This window comes from Danio rerio, chromosome 19 (genome assembly GCF_052040795.2).
Source record: "Danio rerio strain M-AB ecotype USA chromosome 19, GRCz13ab, whole genome shotgun sequence".
Taxonomy (NCBI): domain Eukaryota; kingdom Metazoa; phylum Chordata; class Actinopteri; order Cypriniformes; family Danionidae; genus Danio; species Danio rerio.
The window spans coordinates 27485988-27506745 of record NC_141039.2 but is presented as its reverse complement, the minus strand read 5'-3'; the positions used below and the strand labels follow the sequence as shown (position 1 = coordinate 27506745).

At 36.0% G+C, this 20758-nt stretch overlaps 1 protein-coding gene across 2 annotated transcripts in view; it reads left to right on the top strand.

Annotated features, from left to right (window-relative positions):
• The window catches only part of glcci1a (glucocorticoid induced 1a), a 75144-nt gene that overhangs the window by 17783 nt on the left and 36603 nt on the right, over positions 1-20758 (top strand). The window contains exon 2 of one of the 2 annotated variants that reach the window (XM_087294073.1): positions 11767-11918. In XM_087294073.1, coding sequence (XP_087150199.1) covers positions 11767-11918 — 152 coding nt within the window. 2 annotated transcript variants of the gene reach the window in all.

Sequence of the window (20758 nt, the reverse complement as noted above, 5' to 3'; positions counted from 1 at the left end):
CATGAACAAAAATTCCAAAATTGTTACTTGATGTCTTTTATTAATGTTAAGTTAGTTTGGATTTCAGACCAATGATAAAAACAAAACACATGACAAGAAGAGGGGAATAACAAAAAACAAATTTTAAATAACTACAATTGCTTCATCCTGGATTTGAAGCCAATATGTCTGTTTGCTAGTCAGGAAGACTAACTGCTCCTCTAAATTGATATCTCGACCATACAACGTGGCAATTCGCTTAACGTTTTCATTGTTGAAGTTCTTTGAGCGATAGCTAAAAGTCACCAAGCATCACTCTGGGTTTCGAAACATTTCAAAATATGGTGCTAAAGCAAAACTCCATGATTATTACGCCAGAATGAGCGTAGTTCCTAGACATACCGGCCGAGAATTTAGTAACTTTTAATATTTTGTCTGTCACATGATGTAATTGCAGTAGAGGAAATTTCTTTCTTTTTTTTTTTTTTATCTTTTTGGCCAATTTTGAGCAAGATGCTAATGGTTTAATCCAATTGGGTGCTCCCTAGATGCAGAGAATATCTAAATGGATTTGATAATGGTAAAACTCAACAGTTTAAATCCTGGGAAGTGTAAAACGAGCTTATTTCCAAAAAAGTGGTGTTCCTTTAACAACGTATTGATCGCATTTCTTATTTAGATGCCTTACAAATTTGTATTGAATTAAAGAAATTATTGACAGATTAATTGGTTAACCAAGTGGTTGTTAAATGCTGCTCTAAAGCAGCTAACAAGAGAGATGACAAGAAGATTTTTCTCTTTCCATCTCTCAATCTGTCAAGCCCTGCCCTGCTGTGGGGGTGTCAGTGAGCTCTCCTGAAACGCTTCTTGGCATAAACCTGCCCTGCCTCTTTCCATCTGCTCTCAGGAAACTGTAAAACAGGCTGAGAGGAAGCAGTCCAGTGCCAGGCCTCCATGAGCACATGCCTTCCACACTCACTGAGCAACATTTGGGCAAGTCAAATCACATGCTGCTAAGTCAGCCTCGGCCACCTCGTGTTTAACAATACCGACGTGCAAATAAGCATAGCTGTTATTACCTCAAAACTACAGCATGGGATAAGAATAAACATTTGTTTTAATGATTTAATTCTGTAGGCCACACACAGCTCTGACCTTTATGATTTTGTGTGCGCATTTCTAATACAACTTGAATGTTCGCATCACATTTTGTATTTTTTTTTTATTATTGTCCTAAATAAGCTCTGGTGCAGTCATTGTTTCCCAATTATTAAACACAATTGGCAGAAGTAAAAGCTAAACATAGGCTATAAACACATTACAACATGATTGCAGAACTTATACTTTACATTGTGAAGCTTCCATGGAAATATATTAAGTCTGTGTTAACCACAAAGCTTATTTCAGATGTTTAAAGGTTTAAGACACCCTGGAGTTTTTTTTTAGAATTTAACAGATCTGTGTGTGTTGAGCATCAGTTAAGAGGACATTAGCACCTGTCAGCTTTAATTGTGGGCAAAACTGGATCGTTTTGAGCTTTTGTCAGCTAATTTCATCTTCCGGGTTTAAAATAATTTTTGGGACGGGACCAAAGTGACGTAGCGCAAATCTGCTAGTAAAGTGATGACGTGTCAAATTTTCATTATTATTCATAGCTGAGTTTTCTTATCCTATGTGAAAACCCTGCTTCTTAATTAATTCATGAGAGCACGTACTTTCCGAAGACAAGGCAGACCCGCCAAGCTGTGAGACCCAATGACTGGGTGAGACCGCATGTGCGCACGGCAAGCAGTATTTAGTTGTTCAGGAAGGGTCGTAATGTTATGTGTTTGTTTCCATGGTTCACGGGGTTTTTTGCATGTTTTTCCCCACGATGTTGTCCAGGCCGATACAGCAAAGCTGTTGGTTTGCAACTAGGGTTGGCGATGTCGACCAATTTTGCATCGTACGATCTGGGGGTGAGAAGGGTGCGCGACTAATTTGAGGACCGGGAGGGAGACACGCGATTTCCGGGAGATTATCACTCGTTTGCGGGCATTATGAGTTCCGCAAATGCATAGAGAGACTCCTGGATTTTCCGGTAAACCAAGGATGTCTGAATACCACGTTTAACAACTGTAGTGAGATGCAATTCAGTGGTACAACCTTGATCAAGACGTGCACTGCTCTCTGTCTCTGGAGCTCAGAGGAGCGCGTGGCTGTGTGTGTGTGTGTGGTCCCATGATGTGCATTTTCAGCGGACGGAGGGCTGTTGCCCTGCTAGGTAAAACACGTGTGGATGTGGATCATTTTCGTTCTAAAATGGCATTTTAACACTAAGACGTATTAGTGTAACGGGGTCAAAGTGTGTATTTTTCGCAAGCGAGTTTGCAACAGGGGCGGGGTAGAGCATCGGCGATGCCGGCTCAGCATTGTGTTGTCTATTGGCCATCTGCGATGGACGATTTGCAACAAGTCTTTTATCTGTTGAGTTTGTTACCATTCAGACACATTGCCTTTGCTTATGTCTCATTCACTACTATGCTGCTAATAAGTGAAACAGAGCTCACTGGAATCATAATAAAATCATATAGAAATCATAAATAAAAATGCGTTGTTGCCTTGGTAATGCAAGCAAAAGACTGTCGACAGTTGAGATGTAAAATAGAAAAAGGGGAAATTTAAGCTTTTTCTCTTTAATTTATTAAGAAATTTATTTGAACATACAATCTTCAAAATGCCCTATTTTTATTTAATTAATGCAAGAACATGCAAATCTACAGTCATTTGTGTTAAGCTGGTGCATTGTCAGGTGTTTGTTACCCAATAAATATGTTTATTGTTATTTGAATTGTACTGTAGACATTCGGTACAAACCGTACCGAAACCTTGACCCTAAAACCATGATACATACCAAACCGTGACTAGATTGAAGCGTTGCACCCCTAATAATGATATAAAAAACTGTGGTTATGTGTATATGAAATTCCGAATAACAATTGTAGCAGGACATTAAATTACTTTTTTTTTTCTTTGCATTTTAACTTTATAAACTATAAAATCATGCACATCCTCACTGTTTGTGTCTCATTTTGAGAGCCAACTGACAACAGTTCGCTCCTCTTATGAAGCTCTTTTTTTTCTTTTTTTTTTTAGAGGGGAGTTTCATGGCTCTTTAACTACTGTAGAAGCTTATTTAAAAATTAAATAATTGACTCACAAAACATTGCTTGAATGCTAACTAGTTTCTAGCGTTTGGTTTAAAAAAAAAAAGTCCCTGCAGCACTGTGCTTAATTAAACATTTCAACATACAAAACTAACCTGTAGTATGAGTATTTTCAGATATTTGACGGTTTTCATTCATTAAAGTGTCGCCTGCTGCTTTCTTTCATAGCAACTTGTAAGTCAAGGTTTTTCATGTCATAAACTGAAGCCTAAAAAATGACAAACCTCTTTATGTTTCACCCTAACTTCCTCTTTCCGTAAAAATCTTGTTTGTTGTTGCAAACTCTTTGTGACATTTTGTATCTTCCAGGCTTAGTGACTTATGCTATTTCGAACAACATAGTAGTATAGTTTTTTTTTTTTTTGTATTATTATTATTTAAATGTGATGAATAATGTTTAAGGTGCTTTACAGTTCTGTCGTCAGTGAGGCTGTTTTTAGATCTTTAACTGAAGTTGTGAATGCACTGCTATAACTGGCCGGAGTCCAGAAGTCAGAGCCAAACTTTGATACAATAAGTCAGCCTAAGCTTGTTTTACAACTTCTTACTTAACCTACAATCTATCATTTACTCCCTTGTCAGCTTATCCATTCATATGAATTCAGCACTAAGATGATTGATAATACTTTATAATCCCTCAAATTAATAATATTTTTGTCAACATGCTGTCAATTACCACTTAGAATTGATATATTTTTAACAACTTGTGCTCAATCTTGTATGCATTTACTGCAAATAATGCAGATTTAAATATACTCACTGCAAAGTTTTTACATGAAGAGTAATAAAAAGCTGTTGGAAATATTAGAAATAATACACCCATATCACATCTCTATAGACAGTGTAGATCTGGCTAAGACAAAAATTTGAATGAATCCCCTGACAAAAAACGTTTCTTTTGCAGTTTAAAAGATTTCTTAAGGAGTTAACCTAGATTTTCCAGTGACTCAGTCTCTAGTTAGACTACTTTCTAAAAGCCACACAGTGAGATAAGGGCCAAGTCTAAATATGGTCTTCTAGAATGGACTGTAATCCATTAGCTTTGCTCCGAATGACCCTTGTTGTCACCATAGCAACAGTACACTCTCCATGTCCATGGCAATCTCTCATACACACGTTTGTCTTTTTAGTTGTAATTTGATTCTCTGAATCCTGCTTAGTACCTTAGATCTAATTATTTACACTGCATATCTGAGAACTCGTGCTTTAGGCTTTGCACACTTTTGCTCTGACATTTACCCATCTACTGTTGGTGGATTGCTCTATGCCGGTTTCGCTTGATGCTCGCTTTGTTGATCTGATGTGGGCTTCACACCATGCAAACACATGGGTGATGATAATTGAGGGAGTTGAGGTGTGAACTGCTTTAGGCAACCTGCAACTAAGTGAGATGTCATCAGGCTTAAAACAGCCTATTATGTGAACCATCAGTGTCGTTGTAGAAAAAAACTGTTAGATTATACTTACATTTATTGTCCTGAGTACTGTTTTTTTCTGTCAGATCTCAGACGTAGATTTCAAAGTGCAGTCTTAGGCTGTGTAGATGCAAAATGATTAAATTAATCTTCTGCTGATCAGCAGGTCAACAATGCAGATTGTGCACATTGTTCTAGATCAGCGGTGCCTAAATTCGGTCCTGCAAAGCTTAGTTCCAGCCCCAGTCAAGCACCTAGGCTAGCTAATCAAGCTCTTACTAGACATTCTAGAAAGAGCTGTGCATGTGTGTTGAGGCAAGTTGGAGCTAAAATCTGCAGGACACCGACCCTCCAGGACCGAGTTTGGCCAGCTCTATTCTAGATATATCTCAAAAACAGAAAGGCCAGCTTAGAGTTCCAAAAAGCCATTACAGTGCTGGAACAACATCTTATGGACAGATGAGATCAAGATCAACTTGTACCAGAGTGATTGGAAGAGAAGAGTATGAAGAAAAAAAAGAACTGCTCATGATCTTAAGTGCTGAAGACAAAACTGATGGGAAAATGCCCCAAAAACAAATAGGAACTGAAGACAGTTGTTGTAGAGGCCTGGCAGAGCACCACTAGGAATGAAACCCAATTTCTGGTGATGTCTATGGGTGTATTCATATTATGCTATCCGAACCGTGCCCAATCCCGTTTCCCGGATAGTTTGAGAAGTGTGAATGCTCTGAATCAGGCACAGGCTCGATTCACTTGGCTGGCCCTGGCCCGGTTGGAAGAGGTGTGCCAGAGTGTGGTTCACTTGGGATCAGGTGCGGTACATTTGTAGTGTGAGTTCAAAGTGCACCAGAGCCCGAAACTGAAGACAAGATGTGACTTTTAATTGACTGTTTAATATGGATTAATTAGTCATTCGTATGTTCAGTTAACGCAAACTGTCATAGATTATTAAAGATGCAAACCCCTCACTGCAAACCTCATAATTCCTGCAGCATGAGGACTTTGGTTGTTTATGAGCATCAAATGTAGCTGATCTGTTCTGTGAAATATTTGACAACGTGTCAACGCATCCCAAACGTCTAAAACAATATAACTAAAGCAATATCCACTGTGCTGAGTGAAAGTGCTTACTGAACAGCGCATCATCGATGACGTAAGCATGCTTAGGCCCGAATGTAATGTAAGTGCGGGCCTTCGGGAAAGATGGGAGAGGGGGCAAGTGTGCTTCGGCCCAGTTCAAGGCAACTGTGCATAGTGTGAGTACGCCCTATGTGTCCCAGACTTTAGGCTGTAATTGACTGCAAAGGTTTTGCAACCAAGTCTTTAAAAGTAAAAGTTTAATTTATGATTATTATTATGTCCAATTATTTTTGCACCCTTAACAAGTGTGAGGCACATATGCAAACTGTTGTAAATCCTACAGTGTTCACCTGATTTGGATGTAAACACCCTCAAATTAAAGCTGTCAGTCTGCAGTTAAAGCACATCTTCATTTCATTTCAAATCGATTGTGTTGGTCTTTGTTGCCAAAAATGTTAGAATGTTGTGTTGATGTCCAAATATTTATGGACCTAACTGTCTATGTATTGTTACGTATTTAAGTTATTAAGATATTAAATGGATGAAACGTAACAATCAGTGGTTCTAATGATGCTGGATGAACAAGGAGAAGACACAACCAATTGTTAAGTGAAACAAAAAGTAAGTATATATTTAACAGAGAATGTCAAGCAATGAATATAGAAAATGTCATTTTAAATAATCGAGATGAACAAAGAAAACAGGAGTGTTGCCAAAACAAAGAAATAACAAAATGATCAAACTAAACCCCAACCCACTAAACTAACCAACCAAAGAAAAATGCAGAAACAAAACCGTAATCTTCAGCACGTAGCTTACTAACCTAACTTCATAACTAAACTTAATAACTACTTCAAAACAAAGTTACACATGTGGCAACGCCTCCGTCAACTAACTAACAAATAAAGATACTATGCTGCTCATATTACTAGAGTTCTCGTAAAGTACACTGTTAGCCTTTAGCAAAACAAGAGCTATTAATCCAAAACTCAAAAATTTCGTTCAACATCCCAATAGATACTAAATTGAGCTGCACAAGCTTATCCAATAAACAATACTTAATCGAGAGAAAACTAAACAGCAACCAAATCAAGCAAACAACCACAAATAAACTGGCCGGCCGACAGAAGTAAGGAGTCTGGCTGTGAGTCAAGCGCTCCTGAAGAACAGCGCAAGCGCACAGCTTTTATACTGTGTAGTCCCACTCCTGATTGGTGTGCCGATTTAGTCACGATGGTGATTGACAGCCCCTTTGACCAATGGTTGCACAACTAAAACAGGACAGGATACACAGCGGAAGGGAGAGAAGAGAACGCAAAACAAACAACAAAACACCACAAAACATACATGAAACGTAACAGTTTATAAAAGAATTTCTAATTTTAGATGATTTACCAGACTAGAGGTTATTGATCTAGCTTGTTGGCTTGTAGTGTTAGCACTGTTAAAATGTTGGTTGACATGGGATGGGTTTTCCAACTAGTCTTCCAAAACCTCTTGACTATTGCCATTGACTAGTGTCTTTACTAGAGAGTTGTAAATGTATTATAAATGGGCTAAATTGTGACACAAAATGTCCAGCTGCTCTTTTGAGATGATCCTAGAAGTTGCTGATTAGCTGGTCAAACACACAATTCTCTTGTTGTTTTGGATTATGCCACAGTCACACTTTGTAAGTTTGAGCATGCAAAATTCTATCAGATTGTGTGATAAAATAAGGTGATGTGACACTTGATAAAATGAGCAATAAATCCATATTTTCTATTTCTTTACAGAGAGGTCACATTTTGATCTATTGGTCTCAAGTATTCACAAGACGAGGTTAAGAGGTTAAGACTCAGACATGCATAACTTGTCGCACAAGCTTGTGTTTTACAGTCTGGCACATTCACATGGGTATGAATGGAATTTTATGGGGCAAAAAGTGCAGTGTGGTCAGTTTTATGGTGGTGAATTTAGTAGTGACTGGACAGATTTAGAGATAGTCTTCCAACAACTGACTAGTTTATCGCTTGTACAGATGTACACAAATGTGAAAAAATCGCTCCTTTGTAATTGCGATGATTCATCAAACTAGATGTTGATGGTCAACAGGTTGAGGACACACACTTCCTCAGCTGGATTGGATTCATTTTGAATTACCTTGCTGCTTCTTGCTGGTGTGTTCTAGTCTACCATTTTAGTCATACCTTTAACCATCAAGATTTTGATAAGTGGTTGATGAGATTGATATTCGATACCTAACTAGTAACTTTATGTCAGTAACTTGTCTAGTGTAGTTGGGTAGTGAGTTTACTAGTCGTGAGTTAGACAGAAGCAAAAACATGGGTTGAACAATGAAACTGAAATGCCTGATTTTACACTACAATAATTCATTAGTATGATTTAGGGCATCCTTTTGCAGCCAATTAAGCATCAATTTATCTTGAAAATGGCAGATACAAGTCCTGCAGAGTGGCTAGAGGGATTTTGAGCCATTCTTGCAGAATGCTTCACTTTGGGCATGGAACGACCTGGGTGGTACACTTCTTTGGGGCTTCTCCACACTGTAACTCTCCTGGATATGGAAAAGACAGTAAAGATAGACTCAAGAGAGAACAATAAATGTTTCACATTGTCCACAGTCCAAGATTTTTGCTGCTGGCACCATTGAAACCAATGTTTGGCAATGGCATAAGTGACCAAAGGTTTGACTGAAACAGCCTAGCCATGTATATTGACCCTGTGTGAGAGCTGTTATTTTATTAAATTATGTAGAAAACAATGCATTCTAAATAAATTTCACCATGGGGTGGTCAACAGTATTATTTTTTTATTTCTTTATGAGATTAATTACCAGACTAAAAGTTGCTAGTCACAGGTTAGATGGTTCGTGTCCATTATTTGGTCTCCACTGAAGCTTTATACAGGTTATAATATGGTGGTTAGTCTTAGTCTAACTAGTGGCCATAATATATATGCTTCCAAAAGTGTACAGGGACTAGTCATGATGGTCAGTTAATCCTTCAACTAGTGAATCAGTGTATCTATTAGTGAATTTTACTACATATCTTTTCAGCAGTGCTTAACTTTTTTTTCGCCAGCCAAGGCCCTGCTTTTCATATTGATGAGAGCAGTTTTCCTGCAGCTGCCTTATGCACACAGATACCTGAGTTTGTCTTCTGAAACTCATAAATTTGATCGACGCATCTGTTGATGTATTCATAGGGCCACAGAAAGGCGTATATATTGTCATCTCTCCTTTAGGAAAGTGTCATGCTCTGACTGCCACTGATTAGATAAGTTTACATGCCCTTGACCCAGTTCCCCTTCTTTCTCCATTCTTGTGGGATGAGGGTTGTCTGTGCATGAGGTATTTTTATCATGTACGTCAAGAATTGATGTTCTGCTTAAATATAAAGTGCAAAAATGTTAACCTGTATTCGTAGCCACAGTCTACTTTAATAACTGGACTGCTAAGATATTGATTTTATTGTATAGTGCATCACTAGGCAAAATCCGGTATAAGTTTCTGATGGTATGATAACCTTGGATAAAAATACCACGGTATTGTGATTACTGCGCTAAAGTAAGTTCTTTTTAAATGTCTGAGTAAAACAACAAAACAAAAAACACAAATTTAACACATTTGGAATGGAGAACATGTCAGGCTAAATTGTTAAAATAAATAATTGACTTCTGCTTTCTTCATTAGTTTCAAAAACACTGATTTCTTCACAACACATAAAAAATACATTAAAAGAAACCTTTATAAACAGAACATTTTAGCGGTACAAAACCCTTGACTTTTCCAAACTGCGGTAAACCTTAAAATCGTCCCCTGTCTATGCATCACTAGACAGAATTTGAAGGCATAATAGGTGCTTTCTTGACATTTAGGAGGTTGTTCCAAAATGTAATGTCTTAATAACTATGTAATTATGTTAGTGTGTGAAAGGATAGTTTGATAAATGGAAATTCTGTGTTCATTTACTCAATCTCATCCAATTCCAATGAGAATCTTTTACTTCTGCAGAATGCAAAAGCCAATATTTTGAATTTTCTTTTACTATTTTTGCCCATGAAATAAAAGTCAGCGCCCAGAATTAAAAAATCCAATTAAATCCCAGATTTTTTTTTATTGTATAGATTTTCAAAGGGTACGTCTAATTGACATTTAAAATATAATTAAATGTACTATAAAACATAAAAATTAATATTGAATAATACACTGCTAAAAAATTAGGAATGCTCCGATCAGGTGATCGGCTGATACTGAGTACCAATTCTAATGCTTTAAGCTTTATAATGCATTAAGCACATTTTCTCTTTAAGTATGACCCTTAAAAGAAGATCTCACCTTACCTAAGAGAATAAATAAAGGATGCTGCATATAATACCCTAAGCACGTCTTTTATAACCATTTAGATGTTAACATGTTGTGACCAAAAGCAACAGAAAATAATTTGTTAATTCATTTTACTTCGGCTTAGTCCCTTATTTATCAGAGCTCGCCACAGCGGAATGAACCGCCACAGAAAATAATATAACACAGATATAAAAATGGATAAGAAAAAGTACAAACATTGAAATTTGGAAATACTGCAAATGACAAAAGAAGAATTCAACATGTCTCAATCAAGAAAAGGTTTGGAGTGCACATTTGATGCATAAGAAGTTAAAATGCACATCTGTAAATGTGATACTTCTTTACTAAAAGGAAATAGGTCTATAAACTTCTGTTTATTGCAATGAGTGTATTACAAGAAGTTATATTGTTGAATATTCATGTCCTAAAAATATTTTTATCTAAAAAAATTTTCTTGGCTTTTAGTGAACTTGCAATATTGTCAAAAACACAGAACTTTTAAATGTTATATGTAAAAAGGTCTAAATACATGCAAGACCATTGAAATATTTTGCTCTTCTCCAAGTAATGACAGCACTTCTGGAGAGTCTTACAGCAGCTTGAACTCAGTGAGAGAGAGGGGGATTTGTACTCGCGATATCTTTATTGCTCTGTTCATTTAACCTAAGAAATGTAATGCTTAAAACATCACTACACGTGCCTCTCGCGATCTTTTGTCTTCCTTATTCACCATCGTTGCCATGATTTCTGGGGATTTTAACAAATTTTGGGGGATCTTGGAGCCAGTATGAGTATGCTGGAGACTTGCGGAGCTTCCAGTAGAGGTTATAAGGTTGAATGAGACAATAGTTAGGTCGCATCACAGCAGCTCAAAACACTGGATACTGTGTACATTGGCTGCACTTGCAATAAGAGACCATCACTCATGCGAGTCGTGCCAATAGACTGTATAAACAGGTTGCACCGCATCTGTATATATTTTAGCTGTTGTGATGTGAGCGCATCGATCACTCATGCCCCTACGCGTCATTTACCTCCTCATGTTGTGGCTGCTGTAGGGTATGTATAAATATGTGAACGTACGTGTGTCTTTCTCTGCTTGTAAACTCCAGAACAAACACCTGCGATCGTTTATAAGATCAGCTATATTGGCGAGTATGATCAAGTCATAAAAAGTGATTATTGCCGATACCAATTTTTAACCGATCAATCATAGCATCCTTAGTAATGTTAGTAGTGTTAGTCAACAAAGTAGAATAAATGTACATTTAAGGTTGGCCAAGATTATTAAAACAAGTTAGGCTGTACTTATTACAATTGTAAAGGAAATGACATAAAATTGAGCATCCACTTTCATTTTTTTTTTAAGCACCCAAATTTAAAGTACACTTAAACTGCATATTCAATTCAATTCTTCTAACTAACAATAACCTTATTAGTCTACTTTAACTGGTCAAAATCTATGGCAGCATCACTTATCCTTCCCAGGATGCAGTGTGATGTAATCAGTAAACAAATACACCCGGGTGCATTGTGAGCTGGATGTGATTTCAACAGACAGTCCAAAGTCATTTTGGCAACCCCACCGAATTATTGATTGTTTTTGTATATGCATAATAGTTATGTGTCCATTAGTAAACCGGTAGTGGTTTTTAAATAAATAATTTTGGGGTTGCCGCCACCATAGTCTGCTCATCACCCGTCTGTTTCTCTTTCTGTTTGTTCCTTATAGCAGTGGAGAGGTCAAAGTCACAACAGGTGCGGAGCACAGGTGCTATCAGACGGACTTCCTCTCTGGGTGCAATAACCGGGCCCTACCTGATAGGGCAGTGGCCACGTGAATCCCACTTGCACAACCCCTTGTGCATGAAAGACAAGTCCACACAGGTAGGCTCAAAATCTACACTCAATCCTGTGTGTTCAGGTGTGTTTGCAAACGTTAAGTTGACCGCATTTACAAATCTGTCGTTCTTCTGGGTTATTGTTTTACTGTGTAACTGAGGACTTGTGTTTTATCCCCTGTGATTTATCTAAGCTGATACCAACTGATGATGTAAACCAAAGGTTCTCAATCCCGGTCCTCGAGGTCTGGTGTCCTGCAGATTTTAGCTAGAAACCCAATCAGACAGACCTGGGCTAGCTAATCAAGCTCTTACTAGACTTTCTAGAAACATCTTGGCAAGTGTGCTGAGGTAAGTTGGAGCTAAAATCTGCAGGACACCTGACCTCCAGCATCATGTTTGAAATCTGCTAATGTAAACACTCACTTTGGCCCCGTTAACACTGTCAGGTCTTGATGGCCAATTCCGATTTGTTGCCTATATCAGATTTTTTTTGTCTGTCTGTTTACACATTGTTTTAATTGTGACCCATATCCGATTCATGTGTTTACACTTGCCATACAATTTACAACATCACGCTTGCGTAAAGGTGGGTTCTAGCATCTGCGCCACACTAACCACCATAAAAGAAATTGTCCTGCTTCTAGCTCTGTTAAAAATATGCGAAGTTCACCCAACTTTAAAATGATTTTGAGGTCGAGAAAAAGGGAAAGGCCTGTCATTGCAGCTTGCATTTATGGTTTAAATATGGTGTCCTCCATTATTCAGAGAAATTTGTGGGTACGAGAGAGAGATCTCAGGTCTGGTGGGAGCAAATTGTGGTGACTTCACTTTCCTCCTCCATGTTTCCTCTATTGTTGTTGTTTACCACGTTGGCCTCTCCACAAACGCTCATCCTTCTGTCATTAAACCGCGGAGAAGTACCACAGTCGCAAGTTTAATGATGTACAAAACGGAATACATCAATAAATCCAATCTGCCTGTTTACGTGATAATCATATTGTCACATATCCAATTTATATCTGATTTATTTCTCGTTAGAAGGAGACCTGAAATCGATCTCTAAATATCTGAATACATGCATTTTTTTCATGTTTACACTGTTGTAGTACAGATCCGATCGGTCACATATGAGCAAAAAAAAAAAGGAATTGGGTCACATTTAACTGGCTGAGTAAAACTTTGAGAAGTCTCTTTCACTTGGAACACATTTTTGTATCTAAAAATGCGAGACATAGCACAGGGAATGTTTTTTTTTTTTTTGAGTGCCTATAAACAGAAGTTTGCAAAACTAGCCCTTCATCTGAGTTCTTCCGATTGGTCTACTGCTTTAAGACTGACATTGATGAGTGGCTGAATGTACTGTAAATGTTCTTTTAAGTTGACACAGCATCTAAATAAACAGGTCACTCATAAAACACACAAGCCTAACAGTCATGCATGTCTTTCAAGTCAGCGTTTACATTGAAAAACTATGGAAAAGTGCAATCTGTGTGATGAGACCTAAAAAGTCATTTATTAAATTCTTCACTGGTCTCATCGCTTTAAAGACTTTAGAAGAATTTGTTAACTGTAGTTACCTTTAGCATTTTTTTTTTCAGGTCGGTAGCTAGATATTTTACTGCTTACATATAAGAGGCCTGGTGTTTTACCCACAGCTTAAAACTGGCGATTGATTCAGTCACCACAATATTAGCATTGGGGTTGCTAAATCTGTGTATCAAAACCAGCCCACTGTATGGGTTTAATCAGAGGTTTTACACTAAACTATCTTGACAGTTATGCAAGAAAAGTTACGGGATTTTTTTTGAAGAAGAAGAAATGGTTTCAATTTTTGTAATGTCAAAGCAGGAATTCTACCTAATGCGTTACAATAATTGAGATTTTTTTAAAGATGAAAGTAAAAGTTACACTTAACCAAGTGAAATATGTACTTGGCATTTTACCCATCCAAATACACAAACACTGCATTGAGAACTGAACACACACACACACCATGAACACGATCATTCTTTTTAAACTTTAAACTTTCATTCTTGCCGTCATTAGTCCCTTTCACACATACTGTACAGACCTTTCCGGAAAATTACCGGCAATTTTCCGGAAAGGTTGTATGTGTGAACAGGCCCTTTTTGAAAATACCGGTAAATTCGTTCTGGCTATTTTCCGGAAAGAGAAGTTGTAACATTACCGGTAATTTGCCGGAATGTTGCGCTGTGTGAATGCAGAAGGAAGATTGGCGGAAAGAGCGCGTGCACGTCTAGAACGGGCTGACGTGAGACACCTGCTTTAGCCAATCAGAACAGTCAGACGCATTCACGTGCGCGCGGTTTATGAGAATAAAAGCCTTTGAATATTTTTCCAGACACCTTTAGCTGCTAGATGTTAGTCAGATAATGTTTCTATGTTCCTTCTTAATGCTAACTGTGTAAATAATTATCGATAAAATGTTTATGATAATCCGTTGTTTGTTTACCTTCAAGCTTTGCGTGTGCCCGTGAGCGCCCATAGCGCCAGCACACACACATATCATGAACATCTCGACATGCGAAAGTGTTACCCTATGTTTTCATTAGAGTTGTACTCAATACTGATCCATCCGAAGAGTTTGTAATGTAGTCAAATGTTTACAAACACAAGCGCAGCCGTTTAGAGGTCATTTCTGGTTAATGATGTCAGAATTTACCGGCATTTTGCGATGGATGTGTGAATGCTCTTTTCCGGAAAAATTCCGTAACGTCCTCGCCTGTGTGAACAGCGTTTTTTTGAATATACTGGTAAAGTAGTTCCGGAAATGTTCCGGATATTTACCGGTATCACTGTGTGAAAGGGGCTATTGTCATGTGCGAAGAGACCATCCACAAACGTTTTGAGAACATCTGAACGTGTGAATGAAAAAGAAAAGAAAAATGTACATTGTGAATAACCACATGTATCGCATATATACTATGTACGAGTAACCTTTGTTTTCTCAATACTGTTAAAATCTACGTGAAGTCAAAATTTGCAATGTGTATTTTGCTAGTGCACTTGGTTATTATCAAGATGAATTATTAATCAATTTTAAAAATAATAATTAACTTTGGTAATATTCATTGGAATTTTGACTATTTGGGGTGGTGGTCCTTCTGTTGACATAAACTCGAGGGCTTCTACAGCAACTGTAAGTCAATATACTTAAACCTCGCCCTCTTATCGTTAGTTTGCTATGAGAGAATGTTGCACAAAAGAAAGCCCTTCCCCCTCTCAATATTCTGTTTGAGTTGGAAGTACATCAACTTAATGAAGTAGAAGTATCAGCATCTTCCGGTTAATGCAAAAAAAAAAGTAATTATTAATTTATGTACTCGCTGATTATGCAATTCATTATGAGTATAGAGTCCTTGCTGATAAAGCTTCACCCATGTTCTCTTCTGAAGTGATTGATTTTGTTGCATCTTGTCATGGTATGACTGAAGTGAACAGACATACTGCCTCTTGCTTGAATCTTATTGCATCGGGTTAGGGCATTCTTACACCTATTATACAATTTTACATGTCTCACAATTTTTTACATGACGATTATGGAGTTAGATTTGTTTCTTTATTATTTAATCAAAAATATTTAGTTTTAGAGAAAAATGAAGTACATAGTAATTAAAAAATAAAAGATTGCGAATAAAAAAAGTTAATTTAAAAACGTATGTCAATGTTAATAAAATATTTTGTATTGCAAAAAATAAACTATTGTCCTATTATCGGGTTTCCGCGGGGTCTTAAAAAGTAAAAAATTTTAAAATCGAAATTTAAGATCTTAAAAATTCTTAAATTCGCTGTTCGAGATCTTGAATATTTTTGCACAGGTCTTATTTTTCCGATGTCCATGTAACACTACATCTAAGGCTCATTTAATTTCTTTTTTGTTGTTGTTGCTAGGTGTTCATGGTGTTGTAGTTCTTTATTTCACTAGTCCAATTTTAATTTGCAGTATGCATGTAAAGATTCTAGATGTGAAAAAAACAGCATTACAGAGAGCAAAATGAATGAGTGTGCAATGAAAATTGTGGTCAATAGTTTATTTTTTGCAATCCAAAATATTTTATTATTATTGACATAAGTTTTTTTTTTTTTAAATTTTTAGTTGCAATCTTTAATTTTATAATTACCATGTTCTCTGAAAACGAAATATTTTTATTTGATAAAAAAAGAAACAAATATAACTCCATAGACAATCACTACATAATAGCATTTACAATTACAGTTTGTTTTCACAAGAAAAATCTGGCCTAGGCATTGATAGCTGGTAAGCAAACACCTTCAGTGGGGTTGTAAATTATTACAATAACAACTATTATTTGAAATTTTCAATATAATTTTTAAAAAGCTATTGCTAATGAGCTAATAATAATCACCTTGCTCTACTGTCTTATCTTCTAACATAGTTTTATTATTAGAATATGAATAGGTATAATATATTTCAATACAAACTAGCTACACATATTATGTGAATTTCTTTTTCTAAATTTGATTAAATTTTTTAGAGATGCATTTCACTGAAGAAGGGATTGAGTGCAGATATATATGTGATGCTGGTTCAAACCAAGTTTTTTTTTTTTTTTTTTTTTTTTTTTAAAGTCTTCACACATTCAGCCCACATCTATTTATAATAGATTCAGAATGAGCTGCACAGTTAATTCTTTAACAAAACAAAAAGCATAACCTACGTAAACCAAGCTAAACAAAAACCCTTATTAACTCTTTTTAACTCAATTAACTCTTTAACAACCACCTGTTCGACTTTTTATTCATAGGCTATTATTATTTATTGCTTAATACTATTTATTAGAGTCGTGTCAATATTATTATTTAATGCAAGCGTGGGCCAAACAAATGTGTGCAGCTTAAAGGGTTAATGTCAAGAACGTATGCTTGCTTAGAGTAGTAAGAAGTTAAAGTCGTAGTTCATTACCTTTAAAATGAATAATTTCAGGTTACTGATTTCATTGCGTTTTGCCTATGAAGCTTTGTATTGTAATGAATTCCGATTTCCATACTACAGCTACACTCAATGTATTTCAAACCTAATTAAATGCAAGTAAAGTAAACAGACAGTTTTACACATAAATAAACCTCTTTTGGTTGAAGTACTATTCTGGTACAGGAACTGAATAATCAAATGTAAAATATAGCACTGTATAGTCAATATAAATGAAACCGATTAATCCTTAATTAATGTTACAGATTCAGTCAAGATCGGTGACTTGTTACAAATTAATGACACAGACAGAAGCAGATTATTGAGATTGCTGTCATTTTAACACTGAATACACGGATCCAATATACTGATACACATTTATATTTTGTAGCATTTCTCAAAGTTTACGTCAAGATGGCTGTTTAGTGTCATTTTATGTGTTCTACATGTTTGATGCATGACTCGAGATACAAGATAAAAAGAACTTGGAAACTTTTAAAACATATTTTTTTTAATTTATTAGATATCCTGAGCATCATCATCATGTTGTTATTATCCTCACTTTTAATGCCAGTTTTGAACAATATTAAGGTCATTGCATTGCATGTCATACATAATCACTCAGTTTGTGGTTTTACGATGCCAGTAGTGTTTTTGACTAGTTTCTGCTGGGAACACTGCGTATCTCTTGTACACCTGGCCTATGGTCGGCTGCTGGTTTACCCTTAAATGTCAGCAGGTGTATCAGGCAGAATGCAATCATCACTGTCCCACAGTTCCACCCGCCATCTGCTGCTCCACTGAAGGTGAGATTTGGCACCTGCGGGAGTGCTGTGTGTCTAAAGGTAATGACTCTGTCGTGCCTGTTATTGTGTGCTTTAGCATGTACCGGGTGTCATATTAAACTGTTCAGAAAGATGAGATGCCACAGGAATGTCGCTCCCCATGTTTAACAGCTTCCACTGTTGACCCCGGTTTTTTAAAGACGAGCACATTGTGCATCTGCTAAGAGTGATTTGGTTCTTGATGCCTGTAAATGCTCTTTGTAGTTCACACAGAAATTATATTTATGCAATCATGTAAGTAGAGAAAGTTGAATTTGCATTTATAGGATTGTCGTGTTTTGGATTTTTGGCAGAAATGCATGCAATGCTACTAGTAGCTCAAACTCACAAACAGTGACGCGATTACAAGTATCACGAGTTACGTAATAATTTTACTTTTCTAAGTAACGCTTTACAAGTCAAGTAACACATAATGCATTAAGTAATAATATGTGAGTTACTTTTTTAAAAACTGTAATGCTAGTTACTTTTTAATTTAATTAATTTGCTTTTAAAAATAAATTGCTTAAATAATTATTGTAGTCATGGTGCATTCAATGAGAGAATAAAGGAACAGGAACCTTACATTTTTGGGATGGAATCATTTTCTATATTTTGAAGACATGAAAAAAATGGAAACGAGGATTATCTGAATGGACAGTGATTATAATTTTTAATAAGGCAAAAAGTACAAAAGTAGTAAACGCATTGCTTTAGACTTTCATTAATCTCTATATATGGCATGTAAAGCTCTTGGTCAGGAAGGAATTTTAGCCTACATCTTTATTTTTTTAAGATAAATGAAGGTTATACACAGCTCTTCTATTAAAAACAAACTTTAAGTTCTGAAAGAGATCAAGCTTCAGCCAGGTCAGAAAAAGTAAAGCAAAAGTAACTCAAAAGTAGCATAACATATTACGTACCATAAAAAGTAACTAAGTATGCAACTAGACATGGGCCATGGGATTCTGACGGTATGATAACCTTGGATAAAAATATCACGGTTTCGCTGTATTGTGATTTTTAAATAACTTTTTAAATGTCTGGATAAAAAACAAAAACTTTTTTTTCCCTTTGAACACAGTATATTTTATTTTGAGAAACATTTATAATATTTTGAAACAGGAAACATGTTAAGCTTAATAATTAAAATAAATCATTGACTTTTGCTGTCTTTATTAGTTTCAAAAACATGGATTTCTTTACAATTTAAAATAGCATTTTTGGATATCTTTTGTGCTGGAGATACAGTTGTCCAAAAAAAAAAAAAAAAAAAAAAAACATTAATAAAAAATATTACACGGCTTAGGAACAGTATAGCAGAAATGTTTGCTGGTTTTAAAACCTTGACTTTTCCAAACCGTGGTATACCTTGAAAACGGTTATCATCCTATGTCTCAAAGCAACTAGTTACTTTTTTGCGGAGTAACTCAATATTGTAATGCATTACTTTCTAAAGTAACTTTCTCCAACACTGTTCATGATCTGGTGAATGTTCAACAACTTTAATCCTAAAATAAACAAAAGTATCTATCTGGAGATCCTTTGCAGGATTCGACTCTTGTTAAAGGTCCTGTGAAGTGCTTTGAAATGTGCACTTTTTATTCGATATTTGACCTAATCTCTTCTGAAAAAGTAAGAGAGGGTGGGGCATAGTGGCTCCACCCCTTTAACAAAACAGCCAATAATGTTTGTTTACATAACAGCTCTGTCAGTGTGAGTGGTCGAGCTAATCGCATCAAATGAAAAGCAAATGAGAAGCACCTTGACGGGGCGGGGCATGTCGGATACAGAGAGAATTTGATTGTTCAAGATTTGATGAGAAACTTAATTGTGAGGTGACGTGAAAAAAAATCATTGATCCATTCAGGGGGAAGTGACAAAATCCAAGCTTTGGCTGTTTATATTAGTTTAATATTTTCTAAATGAAAATTTTGTCACTGTTTCGGAGCACACTAGCCAATAGATCTTAAAGCTAACAAACTGAAACCAACATCTACAAAACTTTATTTTCAACTCATTGGACCGTTTAACACTCACACCACCACCCTCACTCCACGCTTGCCACCACTTGCCACCAGTACCCAGAAATCACAAATCTTGCACTCTGCAATGTTGCAACATGACATGGTTGCATTTTTTTGAGATTTGCACTGATTGTGAGAAGACCATGCCGGACCCACCGCATGTACTCTATGTAGAAGTATGAACTGGCCTTGATGCGATTTGTTCACAGCACTCATTCTTGAGTTTTATGTATCAAAAACACATGGATTACTATATTACTATCTATTATATTTGTCATTTAGTCCAAAAATAAAAATAAATTTCAGAAGTCGGCACTGGATGTAATTGGTGGGCTAGAACCGGCATCACTGGCTCATATGTTTTGGAGCTGCCCAAAAATATCATCTTACTGGGAATATATTTTTCTAAAATTCTCAAGGTCAAGATCTAAAAGATCAAGATCCCTGTATAGCAGTTCTAGAAATTTCTGATTTCGAAATAGCCAAAAACAGTACAGAACAAAATATAGTTCCATTTGTTTGTCTACTAGCACGAAGGTTAATCTTATTAAACTGAAAACAGAAAGCTGCTCCTACATATATAAGACAAATTCTATAAAATCTGGCAACCTTTTATAGATTTTATAGATATAGATATTTTAAAACCATAAATTCTGCAAGAAATAGTTAAATTGAAGAGGAGTAGATTCATTTACATTTAAAACGGAGGGTTAGTGTTTTTTTATTTTTTATTTTTTTATTTATTTTGTTTTTATTTTATCATTATTTGTTTCCTTTTAGTATTTTTTATTCTATTAATCTATTATAACTTTACTTCTGTATGTATTGTTTGTAAATTTTATTGTCAATTGTTGCGTGAATATTTGTTGTGTGAAAGTCGTTGGGTTTGAATGTCTAAAAAACAATAAAGAAATTGGCGTTGTCATTTACATCTTCCTTAAAACAAATAAATAATAACTACAAATATAAAATGAACACTAATTCAAAATATTACCAAATACCATTTTAGAATATAAAGGATGCTACAATAGCATTGCTGAGTTGTAAACTGCATGCAGATAGCAATTAAATCAAATAGAAA